Raw genomic sequence first — 16628 nt, forward strand, 5'->3', positions numbered from 1 at the left:
TCCTTCACAGATAGCTTTCCATTTAGAAAAAGAAAAAAACTCAATGTAATATTAAACATAACTGTTGTCATTAAATCTATAGAGTCTGAGCAGTTACATTCAGAACGCTGAGAAGAAAGAAGATTGTAAAGAAGTTTCTTTAGGTTTAAATTCTTTGTTTATGGGGAGAACTATCCCTTTTGGTCCTATTTAGGTCTTGTCAAAAACACAAACGTCAGTTTACATAGTAACACAGTGGGTTATTTTAGTCTTGTTCCCCTTCTTCATCAGGGTATGACTAAATTATTGAAAGCAGTACTGAGCAGGGAGGAGGTTGGTTAGGATGCATGAAGCAGTCCATTGGAAAACTCTCATGAATAAAACAAACTGGAATACAACCACACGCAACATCTTCACAAGCGTACTAACAGACTCTTCACAAGCTTCAACTTCCAGGTGAATGAAGTACTGAACTTGAGTAGACTAATGTATTATAAGAGGCTTCAACTGCTTTCCTTTTCAGGAGCTTATGGGTTATGAGCTGGATCAGCCTCTTTCATGTCTCAAAAAGCACCTTCTTTACAACCACCCCAGGCTCAGCTTTCACAGGAAGTGCTGAAGAGGCAGAGACATGACTGGTCTGCAGAACATATATCAAGTTAAGTTCAAGCAATGACCTCATAAGAGATGATTTTGTATGTACACTAAGGTCATACATCGATGACTGTTGGCGATCTGAAATGACTGTTAAACACCAATGGCTGCACACAGCAATTTCTGTCCTGTAAGTATTAATGTACAATGAGTAACACAGACATGAGCTGGCCAGATGGGAAATACACAGCAGATCTGTGGAATAATGCAAGTGTCAGCAGAACTGAAGCACTGATTCAGATGCTGTATCGTCTAAAAGCAGCAGCAGCACTCTTTGAAATGAACACCTGAGCTTTGACACACTGCAAGATATAATGATGACAAATGTATTACTGCTAACAGCACTGTGCTGGGTATGACCTTCACACCACATTCTTTAAAAAAGCTGAAAAGCTCACTTCACTACCAGTTAATGATGGGGAACCAAGGTCAACGCACTGCTTACAGCTAAAACTTCCTTTACTAAAACACAAATCTAGAGAATGAGACTAGAAAACTCTAGGCACAGGAATTAGGTGTCCTTTCATGATTTAATTGCATGGCAAAAATATGGCATATGTATGATAAACTAAAAATAGATTTACTAAATAGGAATAATATTATGTATTATAAACAAATAATTTTATTATTTTCCTAAACCCTATTATTTTTCCTAAACCCTATTATTATTCTGTAAGCCATAAAAAGTTAATCTGAACTTACCTGATGAATAGCGATGCATGCGATTAAACGATTCACTATTTACCATGCTTCAACTCGTCAGGGTTAATTAATTGTAAAGGCATCTTAACACCGTGTTTCTGCACGGAACAAAACTGCTGCACCTAAACAAAGTTACACCAACTGGGCGCTGGTTTAAGGTTCCAAGCTTGTACACCAAGGCTAACACCCAAGCACACTGGGGTAACTGAGGCTAATAACTAAGGGCCGCTCACACGCCGTGTCTTTTGTGTGCAGTCATTCGTCATTTCTTTATTGCGTGCAACTTAGGAGTGACATGCACGAGGTGCAACAGGCTCACACTTTCCAGGCGCATCTAGTTGAAAGAATGGTGTGAGAGCACAGCGAGACACATGACAAGACCGGACCGTTCAGCTTCATACTTTGTATGGAATATACACATTTGTACTTCAAAGAGAGAAAAATACAAATGAAAACACCGAACAAGTTCATAATATAGTCAAAAATGCTTTTTAGTCAGATGTTCAGCAGCCTTTAACTACATGTGTTCTCTTTAAAAAGAAAATACTTAGCTAATATGATGCTTAAATTTACATTAGACAAATGTTATTTTATTTATTTTTATTCATTGTTCTGTTATTTATTTTAATTTTAAATTTATTGTTTAAATGCCAAAAAGGTTTACTTATTTTAGGTCCAAAGAGAAATGGACTATTGTTTGTTTTTTATTATTATTTTGTGCTGTATTATTTAGTTACTGAGCAAATACCACTTAAATACAAGGAGTTTTTATGTGATTTTTCTAAACTAGTAGTGTTTTGAAATTAATGAATGCCTAATATTCGTGATAACTGTGAAACCATGATAATTCCTCTGAATAAGATAGTACAACCAAAATCTATAATTGTTGCATCCCAACTAATGATTAATAAACAGGTAAAAGACCATCAAATCAAATCTACAAAAACATATTTTACGTACTTAAAGATCTGAATGCAATTAATGTTAAAACTAAAATGTCACAACAGTGGTGACATACTGTACGTTTCATCATTCAGTGTAACTGTTAAAAATATAACATGATAGATAAGTGATCTTTTTTTTTTAATTATAAATGATAAACCTCATTTATTATATAAAACCACTTTCTAACAATTTGGGAGAAAATAGTGGTTTAGAGTCCCAATGAAGCTTTCTTAATGTGACAGTTCCTAGAGAAACTCTAATTGAGCAAACAGTGTGCGTGGCTTGTTTTTTTTACTGTGGGCTAATTAGATGTAGTAAAGTAGGCATTTCATTCAGAAAGATCGGGAGAAGGGTTTAGAAGAGGTATTACAACCTAACAGACTCCTCCTGCTCACCATTTCTGTTTGTTGTCAAAACTGACAGTTGAACCAGCGTGGTTAAGTTAGGCAAAGAATAAAAAATAAATAACATAATCTGAGAATAAAACTAAAAATAAACAGGAAGTTCATATTCAGATTTCAATTGAAAATTAAGAGGGCAAACATAATCATATGGTTAGTTTTGATTTCTTGAGGAGTTTAAAGGACAGCGGCAAAGCATAAGGACTTAAACTGACATTTGATTAGTAGGCTACACTTTATTGTTCTATAAGACCGGACATTAGTTTTGGCATACTAATTATTATGACATTTAATGCTATTTTTAATGGGGGATAGTCATCATTTTGTGCTCAGAATTTTTTTTTTTTTACTTTTTATAAAGAGGAAAAAAGTAAAAATGTATAACAATTTTTTATGCTTGAAAACACATTTGTGTTTGAACCATATTCTTTTAAAACATCATCTGTGATATTCATAATTGAAGATCTGCTGCAGCTCAAAAATTCTCACATCACAATACAAGACCTCTCTTTCTTGAGATTTGACCTCAGCACTACAGAAACAACAGCTTAGGAATGCCAGTAACGTTGAGCCACACACTGGGCCAGCAAACACCCAGACATCAGACACCTGTTCACCAATGCCAGTTTAGATGACCCCCTACACACACACGTGCACGCACACGCACACGCACACACACAGAGAAAGAGAGTCGTTAAGTTACCAGACTAATGAACCTTGCTACTACCACGATTTCTGCCAACAGTATTCACTGCACCAACATGCGATCTCTGCTTCTCATCTTTTATTTTGCACTGACTTGGTTAGCTGATAATCTTACAATCTGACAATGTTTGCTTTACATCTAAAGTAGAGGAGTCACATGTTACATCAAACTCTGCTTAAGGATATCCCATATTCAAGAAGAATTTTAATGAAACAGGACCAGCTCTCTGGCATACACTAAATACTACAGATAGTCTTTATTACAGACATTAAGAACAGCGAAGATAATGTGTAGGTATAACTGACCACTACACCTCTGATAAAAAGGGGACTAGTGTCATTAATAAAACCCCCAACAAGGCAGATTCAATATAAAATTTGTATGTTTCTCTACGTGAATAAACAGTGAGGTTTCATTTATTAAAATGTAAAAGGAGTGAAGCTACAGGTGCTTTCAGCATCTCATGTCTGACTTTGAGGTAATTTTAGAGCTGGTCTGAAATTGATTTCAAGAATGTAAGAATGCATTGTAATGTTAGAATCATTATATCAACTCATGTCACGCATATAAACTTGCAGTGTCGTATTCAGAAATATTGTGCCAGAAATGCAGTAGTACTATAAAGCAGAATGTACTTCTTAAAGTAAAATCCAATTTGGGTTGAAATAACACAGCATGTTTTAAAGTGCGAATAACAATGTTTTAACTGAATTACTACACAATTATTTTCCCATGTTTCAAGAGGGATAAAATGGAATCAGAGAAAAATAAAACCCTTCTTTTTTATGTATTCCACTCAAAATACATGGGTTTTAAATTGAATTTAAAGAGGTTTTATGATTTTAGTGGATTGCATGCTTTATGATTACTAAAATCAGGGTTCCCACTTTAAGTAAAATGTCCATTTCTTTGACTTTTCCATTATTTTACCAACTAATTTCCCCAATAAAGCTCAATTTGCATGACATATCCACCTTATTTTTATATAAGAGTGGCACGGCCATGATAACTTCAATTTGTCAAGAGTTCATTCATTTTTAGCAAAACAAAACAACTCTTTATACTGCCTGATGTTGTAAACTGTCATTTTCTTATCATGTAGTTTTCATGATTTCCGGTTGACAATCTGGAGTGGAATAAAATGGCTCAGAAAAAATAAACAAACCATAAAAACAGGCAAAAACGTCAATGGAAAGTACAATTTAGAACGTCAAGCAAAAATCCACGACATTTTATGACTTGGAAGAACATTTTCCAGAAAGTCCATGAGCTGTGGAAACCATCTAGAATGCATTTTGACCATCAAATGCAATACAAACATGTTTGTAAAGTTCGGCATATAACATAACTCTGAGCAGTAACATTTACTGTATGCATAATAAAGCCTGAAGAGACAAATACATTTACCCTTTCGCATCTGGTCTCAAACCACCTCCTGATGCCCGTTGTGCTGCATCTTCTAGGGCATTTAGCATGCCAATAAATGCCATCTAATCAGAAAAAAAGCATCAAGCTACAAAGTGTACACCCTCCCAAAGTGAATGATTATATTAAAAGCCATGTGATCACAGTTTGACAATTATGGTTAAACCAGATAATGTGTCTACAAGATTGTCATTTCAGGCTCCAAAGCAGGTGCACAATCTGCACATCACCTCAGCTTAACCCACTGATTATATCTTTCCCAAATACTCCAACCGGTTATGTTCAGCCTTTCATATTTCACTAATCCTGTCGATCCTCCAAAAGAAAACAGTCCCTGCTGTCAGTACACATTAGACCTGGAATTCAAAGGGATGCAGGGAATTCTCTGCATTCTAGTCTATCCACACGGTTATGCCAAATGACCTCTGAGAACTGTAGTTAAAGTCACACATTTTCCTTTCTCTCTTGTGTTTAATTACTTGAGCTCTAAAAGGTTACAGCCATCAAATGAGCGAACGATCAGGACATGGATCGTAACGTCGGCCTGTCAACTGACACTGCGAGACGAGGAGCGAGAGTGACTGCGTGTAAAGAGGTCAAGAAGAGTGGAGTCAGAGAGAGTGCAGACAGGGCACTTCTGAGCTGCGATATCTGACACAGCAGATAGCCAGTCTCAAACAAACCACTGTCTCCAGCGTTTCCCACAGGGCAGCAGGGCTGAGAAAACTCTCAGTACCCATTTGGACAAAGGTTAGAATGCGTTTGCAGTCCTTTCGTGCTTTGAATTCTTTATCATTTCACTACGATACAACTGGTTGGGGCGTAGAATGAAATATTACACTGCTATTTCTGCTTTTATAATGGGCTGTTGTTAAGAATATCCCAGAGGGGTAAACGGACCAAAGCCTCAAGGCGAAGTTATGAAAACACACCTAGAAAATGCAAAGCAAATGTATTTTGATTTCTCTGTTAGAATTGTAAATCATCTAACTGATATCATCCTTTAATATTATTTGTTTTTAAAGTGTCTTTAATGGTATGGAAAGGGGCTGGGCGATTTGGCCAAAAATCTAAATCTCGATTAATTTTAACTAGATTACGATTAATGAACGATTTTTTTTTTGCCCATCATAGTTCACTGAAAGGTGTTATACAGTAATAAATATGCTCACATACGACAAGTAAGAGATTTCTGATTGAAGGTTGCATTACGTGATTTTAAAATAATTAAAAACACACACTATCTATGACTATTTATTGAACATCAACGTTGAACAGCTGAAACACACACACATACACACACACACACAAAGACATACACACACACATATACACACACATATACACACACATATACACACACATATACACACACATATACACACGCACACACGCACACACACGCACACACACGCACACACACGCGCACACACGCGCACACACACATCTTAAAATGAACAGTCACTTTTTTTTCTTATGAAAACGTGAAAATAAATAACTTGTACTTTTGGTAACAAAAATAATTATTTTTAATGTTTTTAAAAGTTATGGTAGGGAAACTAATCAAAAAAAGTAGATCAATTATAGGTTTCGAATGTCGAATTCAATTACTTTTCAATTAATGGCCCCACCCTAGTACAGAAATTATAATAATACACACAAAAATAGGGCACAATGTACTGTATGCATGAATAATACAGAATTCTCTAAATGGATTTTTATAGGTATTTTATTGGCATCTTTAATTTCACATTAAATTGTGTTTTAAGGTCACAGAAACATAAAATTACCAGAAAGTTTGTTGTGTACATATTATTATTATTATTATTATTATTATTATTATTATTATTATTATTAATATTATCATCGTCAACAACAACTTGTGTTTACGGCATCCCAGTGGTACAGTGGGTAACACAATCGCCTCACAGCAAAAAGGTTGCTGGTTCAAGCCCTGGCTGGGTCAGTTGGCATTTCTGTGTGGAGTTTGCATGTTCTCCCAGTGCTCGTGTGGGTTTCCTCCGGGTGCTCCGATTTCCCCCACAGTCCAAAGACATGCGCTATAAGGGAATTGAATAAGCTAAATTGGTCGTAATGTATAAGTGTGTATGTAAGAGTGTATGGGCACTTCCCAGCAATGGCATAGCAACCGGGGGGCAGGGATACATCCCCCTCACTTTTAGAGACAGACCATTTAGAAACAGGTGACTAATAATTATATAAATGTAAACTTTTGGATCTCCTACAGCTGTCCCCCCACTTTTAAAAAAATCACTTACGCCCCTGTTTCCCAGTGTTGGGTTGTGGCTGGAAAGGCATTCGCTAAGTAAAACATATGCTGGATAAGGTGGCAGTTAATACTGCTGTGGCAACCCATGATTAATAAAAGGAGTAAGCCAAAATGAAAATGAATGAATGAATGAATGAATGAATGAATGAATGAATGAACTTGAGTTTATGTGAATGAATAAATGAAAATAGCTTATAATAATTAAAGGCTTTTTGCAATGTAATTTATAACAATTTATTACACAAAAAATAAAAAGTGATTAAATATGATTCAAATAATGAATTCATAACAAAAGCACAAAAACTGCAGAATTTCTGGCAAATACTGTGATGAACAGGACATTGCTTTGCCATGTCACGTCAACTAAAAAGCAACAGCCCAAGTTAAATAACCTCTCAAAAGTTTAATCTGACAAATATAACTTTAACTTTAGTATTATTAGATCTGAAATAGCGTTTTAGGTCAAACCAGTCGAGCATTCACGATGAGTAATAATGAGTGTGCCTGTTGCTCAGGGAGAACCCAGCCGGTGATGTCAGTGTCAAGCTCCGCGTCAACACTTTCTGCTGAAATAACGCAGATCCCCTCAATGCTTCCAGGATAGTGGGACTTGGAGTAATTTGATTTTGTTCGTCTAGTTTAGCTGAGCAGTCGGGTGCATTTGACAAAGAGACCTCGCGCTGTCAAGTGCACCCGTTGCCTCGAGCAAAACAGGACTCACAAAAACAATGAAATAAGTCAATAGTCGAGCTTTGAAAAAAACTTAGTTTGACACTCCCCTCAAAGTCTACACCTGTACGACTGGTGGTCATGTTTATGTATAAACAACGCCGTAAACATTTAGCTCGTGGCCCCTGAAAATAAATAAGTTGCTATTACTCACTCGGGCTGTGTGTATTGTGTTTAGGAAGTCCAGTCAAGACGTCTTGAGCTTCTTGTATAGTCACTCCCTTTAAAAAAGTTGCCTCGACTTTGCTTTCAAAAGCCAAAAATAACGAATGTAAAGTAATAAATCCCAGACTTTGAATTGGTGTTCGCGTTCAAAGTGTTTTTCTTTCCAGACAAAACGCCTTGTACAATCTGCGTTCAACGAGGCAGGCGGGCGGAAGTAATCTTATTGTTGATTGGACAGTTAACAGAAATAGGGCGGGACTGAAGTGTAATCCTGAAATCCGATTGGCGATTACATAATCAATCATATGCCACACCTGCCCTTATTCTATACAAAATTATGCTTTATTATAAGAGCTCTACATGGAGAGTGTACATACGTTAATAACTCATAACGACACCTTTCAGTGTTGTTTTGGATGCCTCATTTGCTAAGACTCATTTCCTGGAATGAGAGTTCAGACGACAATACACCTGTCTTTCCTGTTCCAGAGCACGACTGTCAGTTTGTGTATTTATTATTCTATAAATTTTTTAATATTAAACCCTATCTATGTATCTCTTATAACTTGAAATTATCCGTCTCGACACGCTAGTCCTTCCTTGCTTCAGTCAGTGGTTTTCTTCAGTGAGGAAATCGTGAACGCAGACTGGTTTGACAAGTTTCAAGACAATGCTTCATAAGGTTTAAACCGAGGTTTAGTTTCAACACATAACAAAATGTTTAGTTGTCAATAGTCCACTACAAAGAGCTACTGAAATTGTATCTTCAGTTGTAGGTTTTATAAAGAAAAAAGGAAAGAAAGGCAATTGTTTGCTACCTAAAGGCTGGGATTCAGAATAGCTCATCTGTCATGCGTACACTTAATACATAAGCAATGCCGATTTAGCCCTTGAGTAGTAATGAAAACACGCAACACCTTTATGTCATGACTACCACTACTACATCACCCCCTCGTGGTTGAGATTTGAAATCGAAAACTCTTGCATGGGGATATTGAGAACTACATGTACACAGCTTTATGACTGTGAGGTTTTGGTCAGTGATATATTTTCCTTCATAACACAATCCAGGTCTGATCATGAGTTGAAATCAAATAGGAAAAATAATCATAATACAACTTTTTCTTAGATTGTTTTTTGTTTTTTTTTTTGTATTTTTGTTTTTGTAATTTTTTTTTGTAATTTTTAAGATAAAAACGCTAAAGTAAAATTTGTTAATAAGTTAAATATATTCCTGTTCTGAATACAGTGATTTCATTTGGGACATTTCAACTTTATAATATAACTTTATAGTAACTTTATGGTAAAATACAGATTAATGTGTCATTTTGGATCATTAAAATAGCAAAAGACCATAAAAACATTTTACAATGAAAAAAGTAAACTGATATTTCTGTTTGGCCACTTCACATCTAATGTTTATTTCTTGTTTCTTAATCTTTTTTTATCTTCTTATTCATCAACATGATTTTGGAAACATTGTGTTTATAAATGAGAGTTTAATGTATTTGGTGTAATTTTATAATGGCAGTGTTTTGTATTTGTTTTCTTGACATTATGCAACATCTATAAACTGATCTCAGTTTGTAGAATGAACTACTTGTGATAAATGCATTGTATAAATATTTTTACCACCTGTGAAATCATAATGTTTTCTGTATATTAAAGACAAAACAGAGTATATTAAAAGTGTGGTTATGCTAATCTGTTAGCAGAAAAGGGCTGATGAATGTTTCCAGAAGTGTCCACAGTGTGTGACAAATGTCAGTTTTTAGATTCCACCCTGTCTCATTCCTATGTTATGTGTCCCAAATTACAAAGTTTCTGGAACAAAATACTTAAAGTTTTTTCAGTTACATTAAACATTCTGATTGAACCAGATCCTATATTAATTATATTTTGAGTTTCCGAAGAATTTTTGAGACTTACATAGGTACAACAACAGTATGTTTCATATGGGTTGATCTTTGCCAACTCTTGCCAGTTCCAACTTGCCAGTTTCAACTCTTAAATTATGGCTGAGAGAGTTAACCGGTACATGACATCTGGAAAAAAATAGATATACCCTAATAGACAGGTATAAGAGCCTGTCATTGTTTTATTTATGTTAAATGAATAATAATGTGAAAAGCAAAAATAATAACTAAATAATTAAATATTTTTTAATATAGAGTATATGCTGATGTCACTTCCAGGAAGGAAGAAGTTGTGTCATGAAGGTGGAACCAAGACCATTTTTTTACCATGTAATATAGTTCAGTTAAGTTTTTATTAAACATTTTTAAAACAACATCACTGGATTGTCTTACTCAGGTTAAAACCCTAATAATTCGAAGGAAGAAACAAGACAAGAGACAGATTGATGGCACATACAACAGGGTTTTGTTATTTGAAAAAGAGTTGGTCCCCTTTTATTTTCTTTTTTACAAACTTGTGATTAATATGTTTACTATGCCTTTAGTACCTATGTTTATTGTTGAACTAGTGGGTGGTTGGTTGGGGGAAAGCATGTTTATTTTTTATTTTTTGTTTAATTATTATTTTTTGACTGTTGTTTGTTATTGATTTATTATAATTTTATTTTATTTTTAATAAAAAAAATATATTTTCAAGGGAATGTCTGCAAAAATTTCTAATAATAAAAAATTTAAACCAGAAAAGGGCTGATAAATTACACACTGGCATCAATAGATTCATCAAGACCCTTTTAAATCCAAATTGAAAAAATATACTTTAGTACTTTAGTATATTGCTCTTCGTACTAAGAATAATAAATTATCTTCTGGTTTAATGCATCACTGGAAAACACACTTCTTAAACTTTAAAGTTAAAGCTATTAAATTATTCAGAAAATCTGTTTTATTTTGTACATTTCTTAACAGTGTAACATGGAAAATGTGTAAACTTATTCTAGAAGCACATGTGCTCAAGAGCTGATAAAGGACTCGAACAATCAGTGTGCTGATGCACCTGCTTTCATTGTTAGAAAACAGTGTATCCAACAATGATGCTAAAAGAGGATTTTTGCTGTTTAGATATTTGGAATAAACTATGAGCAAATAGTTGAAAAACTTCATGACAATAACTCCAGTTTTTTATGGGGAGAGTACTATAGACACAACATAATGTCATGGAGCTTAATTTTTAGACATTCAGAGAAACAGTATGGATTTGACTGTATTAACACTCTTTTATACAATTTTAATGTGACCTATGACAGTCTTAGAAACCATTAATAACTGATAAACTTTGCAACACATGCACAGATTAACTTTGCAACACATGCACAGATTAACTTTGTAACACAAGCACAGCTGTTGAACCAAACTAAATCATTTGAACCCAATAATGCATGCTTGTACTGCTTCATTAAATTTGTTTCATATCGTAACTGATTAACTTTGCAACATTAAAGGGACAGTTCACCCAAAAAATGATAATCCACTCACTGTTTACTCACCCTGTAGCTGAAAACATATAACCACTGACTTCCATGGTAGGAAAAACAAATACAGCAGTCAATGGTGACAGGTTTTTAGTTTTTTTCACAATATCTTATTTTGTGTTCAACAGAAGAAAGAAACTCTTGGGTGAGTAAATGATGATCAACATTTCCGCCTTGGGTATACTGTCGCTTTAACACCATTAATGAAATTAACCGAAGCAACTTTTAATGGAACTGCCACTAACAGGTTACTTCTCACTTTAAATTTAAGCTATTAAGTTTAAGATGAAGTTTGTATCACTTTTATATTCCTGTTTATGTCAGTGATGCTGCATGGTTTAAAACAATCTGTATAAGTTTGTTTCAGTAGAATTCAAATGTATGAAGTGCACTTTATGTAATCAATATACAAATATCAAGGTAGTAAATATGCTATTTCACTATTTTCACTTTATTATTTATACTGAATTTTCCCACTTTTTAGTTTTTACGTGTACTGTAAGGCAAGGCAAGTTTATTTTTATAGCACATTTCATACACCATGGTAATTCAAAGTTCTTTATTCAAAGAAAGAAAGAAAGAAAGAAAGAAAGAAAGAAAGAAAGAAAGAAAGAAAGAAAGAAAGAAAGAAAGAAAGAAAGAAAGAAAGAAAGAAAGAAAGAAAGAAAGAAAGAAAATACAAGGAAAAAACTAAAAATAAAATGATTAAAAACAGATTAAAATGTGTTAAACAGCTTTTAAAAGAAAAAAAAGAAAAAAAAAGACATATTAGTGTGATCTGTCAGACATAGCACAGTGATCATTCAGTAAAGGCACAGCTAAACAGATGTGTTTTAAGTCTTGATTTGATTGTACCTGTTGTTGGAGCACATCTGATCATTTCTGGAAGCTGATTCCAGCAGTGGGGGTGTAGCTGAAAGCAGATTAACCCTGCTCTGAATGAACTCTTGAAATTTTTAATTTACTGTATAAATCTCAGAGTGCTCACACTGTAAAAAACTATATGACAAAAGTTGGTAACAAATGTTTTTTTTTTTAATTCACCCATTCATTCATTCTTTTCAGCATATGTTTCACGCAGCAGATGCCCTTCCAGCTGCAACCCATCACTGGGAAACATCCATACACTCTCATTCACACACATACACTATGGACTATTTAGCTTACCCAATTCACATATAGCGCATGTCTTTGGACTTGTGGGGGAAACCGGAGCACCTGGACGAAACCCATGTGAACACAAGGTGAACATGCAAACTCCACAAAGAAATGCCAACTGACTCAGCCAAGATTCAAACTAGCGACCTTTTTACTGTGAGGCGATCCACTGCGCCACTGTCCCATCAAAATGTTTTTTTATTGTTGTTTTGTTTATTTTTTTTGTTATACAAAGTTTATCTTAATATTTTAAATCAGTTTGACTGATGTAAGTTGAGATGACTAGAAAAGCTATTTGATTCATCCAAAACAAATGGCAGCAAGATTTTTTTAAAGTACAATGTGTTTTTGTTTGGACTGCAACTACAAGTGAACTTATAAAATACAATACTGAAAGGGTGAATAGCACTTTCTTTAGTTTATTAATTGAAGTCTATTATCAGTACAAGTTTTAATAAAACAATATGCAAACTTAAAATACTTATTTTTTAGCTTGGAATAAACAATTTTTTGAAGAGCTGACAGGGTTTTAAATCTGCAATAACTCAAGTTTGAATGCAACTGAAAATCTGTATGACCTGTAAATATCCACCCACACTCTTCATCTCATTTGGCAGAACTGGCACAAAATTTACATGGAAAAACAGACAAAAATCCAGACTAAATGTGCACATATACATTACCCAAGAGAACCTACAGCTCTAATTGCTACTGGCAGATATTTTACGTTTAGAACATTAGTTTTAAAGCCAACTTAATTTATATTAGATTTAAAACACTATATTTTGCAATGAATGGTTTCAAATAACAATCTTGTTTTTTCTCACTTCATATTACCTGGAAGGACTCGGTTCCACTTGTGATATTTTTGACATTGTTCCTGTTGCTGTCTCATTTAAAAAGTGCGCTCACATCATGCATCTTTTCCCAGAATTCCCCAGACTCACTTGTTTTAGTGAGTCATACTGCATCAGGGCCTTTCTGCACTGCATCCATCTTCCAGTACTGACTCAACACGTCCAGTAGATGTCAGTATTGGGTTAAAATTGCTCGCACTGAAAGTCAACACTTTTCCAAACCTAAAATTGAATGAGAATTAAACTTCTTTGTGAGTAATTCAAGCACAGTTGGTTTAGACTTGTTTTATCCCAGTGAACATCCTCACCGATGCTTCGTGTTCACATGCGCTACTTACTTCAGAACTGTATTTGCGGCCGAAATATCCCGACAGTAGCCGAGTGTATCCGAAGCGAGCCCCGAAGTAACCCGGATTGAGGTGTGTGAGGAAGGCTGAGCTTCGCTGTTCTGTAGATAGGGGCAGAGTTTTGGTGTGTGTGTGAGTGGGAGATGGACCGAGGGCGCTCTACTGACTAGCAGAGGCGAAGAGCGACTCCAATAGCCAGAACTATTGAAATAATATACGCGATCGTGTCGTCGATAGCCCACTCCTAAAGCAAAATAAGTCGCCCATCTTTCACATCTACTTCACACACACTAACACGGCATTGATGGTAATGTATGCAAGGAAACAACCGAGACTCGGCGATGGGTAAAGAGCTGTTTTATACTACGATTTTCCTTCTCCGCTTTGACAATCCGCCATTTTTAGCCAAACCAAAATAAGTAGAAACTTAAGGAAGCCGATTCAGCTGTTGCAATTTCTAACAATGTTAGTCAAAATGGGTTTTGACTTTAATTTTGTCTCTCTTTTTTGTTTTATTTCATAGGTGCACCGACCGAAGGGATTCTCAGCCCTATCAGGTAGATCTGAAACAAATAAGATTAAAATGGGGTAAATCTAGTCCAGGCTTTTGAAGCAGTACAGGCCTCTGTGCGTAAAACAGAGCAAAAAAGTGTCGTATTTTTCCGGAGATCAGCTTAAAACGACAAACACGTATATTTTAGGATGTGAACATGAATTTACACTGTCGTAAATCGCTTGCCCGTCGAATTTATCACATTTTAAATGCGCCCAGGGCGCTAGCGACTTTAACAGGCTAACGTTAGCTTGCTAGCGGCTACACCAGGCCTGCGTTTACTGCGAGTTTCATCAAAATTGGTAATATAAAATGTATTATCATGATATTATGGGGCATAATAAGATGTTTTAGAAAAACTTTTATGTCGTAAATATAATTTAAGGCCAAGAGGTTGTTTATAAACAGCCGTCTTGATAGCTAGTTAGTGCAACCATATCCAAATAAAACGAATGCAGTTATCGTGTAAATGATTAAGATATAGTTAAGAATGGCATAATTGTCCTTATAGACTTTCCATGTTACGTTAGTTAACTGAAAAAAGTAAAGATATGGTATGACAACATTAATATACATAATATAGTCCTATGAAATGTTTTATTAATTTAAAACATGTCAGATGTTTGTTTGCTAGTCAAAAACACCTTAGAGTAGCATCAAACATAGTCCTCTCAGGGTAAACAGGCTTGTCAGCTATGTAATATCAGCTATGTCCACTATAAACCAGCTCCTTAATGCATTTGAGAGAGAGTAATTGTGCAGCATAGTTCAATGCAGAAATGTCATGTTTTGACAGACTCTTAAGTACTCATCCAAGAGTCACCCGGATCACAGACATGAGAAGATGCGCGACAGTAATGATGCCACTCCACCATGCAAGATGCTGCGGAGATCAGACAGTCCAGACAATAAACACATGGACAACACTGGCCATGGCAGAGCAAAAGCCATCCATCCACACAGAGGGAGAGAGCGAGAAGGAGGTAAGAAGGGGAAGGCCGGGAGTCATATTGATCGTTTGATTAGATGCACAGGTCTGAGGCTGATACTGGTCATGGATCTGTGTTGTAAACCTTATGGCGTTCTCAATTAGTGCTTAGGTTTTTCTATAGAAACACAACTAGTCAGAAATCATCCTTTTGTGTTAGTCATGTTGCTGTGTTTGGTTAAAGAGACAAAGTTAAATGCATTTCACAGGGATTGCCTAGCTTTCAAATCAGAAATTGTGAGAGATAGAATTGTAATAATTTCATATCACTTGAAAATGTCCTGCAGAATTCCTAATGCTTTTTTGCCAGATCCACATGAGTTTATTGATATGGGAAACATTAAGCATGTTTTTAGCTATGCTAGAATAAATCTGTTTTTTATAGTTCTATTGGATAGTTTAACCAAAAATGAAAATTAAGACTATTTCCTCAGCATCATGTCTTTTGCATACCTGTGCTTGTTTTCTACTGCTCAAGCATAAAATAAAACATACTTTAAGTAATGTTCGGAACCAAACTGGTTTGAAGTGACGGTTGATTTATTATTAAATGGTTAAAAAATTGTTATTCATTTTTATTATTTATTTTATTCTTTTGTTTTAATACGTAGTTTTTATTATTATTACTTTGAAATGTAAGTTATACAATACAATAGTAATACATTTGTTAAAGTTTCTTGAATGAAACTTTATTGAATTAGCTGAACATTAAACAGAATTTCTGTTTTGGCAAGATGTCAAAATAAGATTTTTTGTAAATTAATAAATAGTTTTTTCTTGCATAAACCAATAAAATGTTGGCGACACTTTAAGCAGCTCTACAGATGAAGTTCACATTTCTTTCCGTATCATATGGGCACTCATGATTTTGATCGATCAAATGTTGCTATGTCAAGCTGGCAAGTCAAGTTTAGTTGAGTTTCACTGTGATCATCAGTTTCTTCATATACATTTCATGATATTTTACCACTTGATTCATTTGTTTATTTAGCCATTGATTTCTTAAAGCAGCAGTAGGTGATGGTCTTCAGAAAAAAAATTTGTTGTGCTGGTTAAAAGTCTATAGTAATGATTAAAGTAAATGATCTAAATGTATTTATATGTATTTTTATATTCTTGGGTAAGCCATAAGACAAAAAAAAGTTCATCCAATTAAATATTTTCGGACCTATAATTCCGATAAGAAGCCCAAACTGTCTGTCAACAAATGTAGATTTGAACAACTGCCAACCCGTTCGCGCAGATCGTGCCGTGCGTTTACACGGGCAGTGGACACGAGTGACA

At 35.0% G+C, this 16628-nt stretch overlaps 2 protein-coding genes across 15 annotated transcripts in view; one reads left to right on the plus strand and one right to left on the minus strand.

The window, feature by feature from the left end:
* The window catches only part of mpp7a (MAGUK p55 scaffold protein 7a), a 207739-nt gene extending 199529 nt beyond the window's left edge, over nt 1-8210 (minus strand). For all 12 annotated transcript variants that reach the window (XR_012387476.1, XR_012387475.1, XR_011017326.2 and 9 more), the window contains exon 1: nt 7986-8210. The gene's annotated coding sequence lies outside the window, so the exon portion shown is untranslated. The remainder of the gene's footprint in view (nt 1-7985) is intronic.
* The window catches only part of waca (WW domain containing adaptor with coiled-coil a), a 69872-nt gene that overhangs the window by 1172 nt on the left and 52072 nt on the right, over nt 1-16628 (plus strand). For 2 of the 3 annotated variants that reach the window (XM_009306588.4, XM_005156197.4), the window contains exons 1-3: nt 13919-14148; nt 14327-14360; nt 15153-15339. In XM_009306588.4, coding sequence (XP_009304863.2) covers nt 14108-14148; nt 14327-14360; nt 15153-15339 — 262 coding nt within the window. In that variant the 5' untranslated portion in view covers nt 13919-14107. 3 annotated transcript variants of the gene reach the window in all.

Source organism: Danio rerio, chromosome 12, assembly GCF_049306965.1.
Source record: "Danio rerio strain Tuebingen ecotype United States chromosome 12, GRCz12tu, whole genome shotgun sequence".
NCBI classification, from domain to species: domain Eukaryota; kingdom Metazoa; phylum Chordata; class Actinopteri; order Cypriniformes; family Danionidae; genus Danio; species Danio rerio.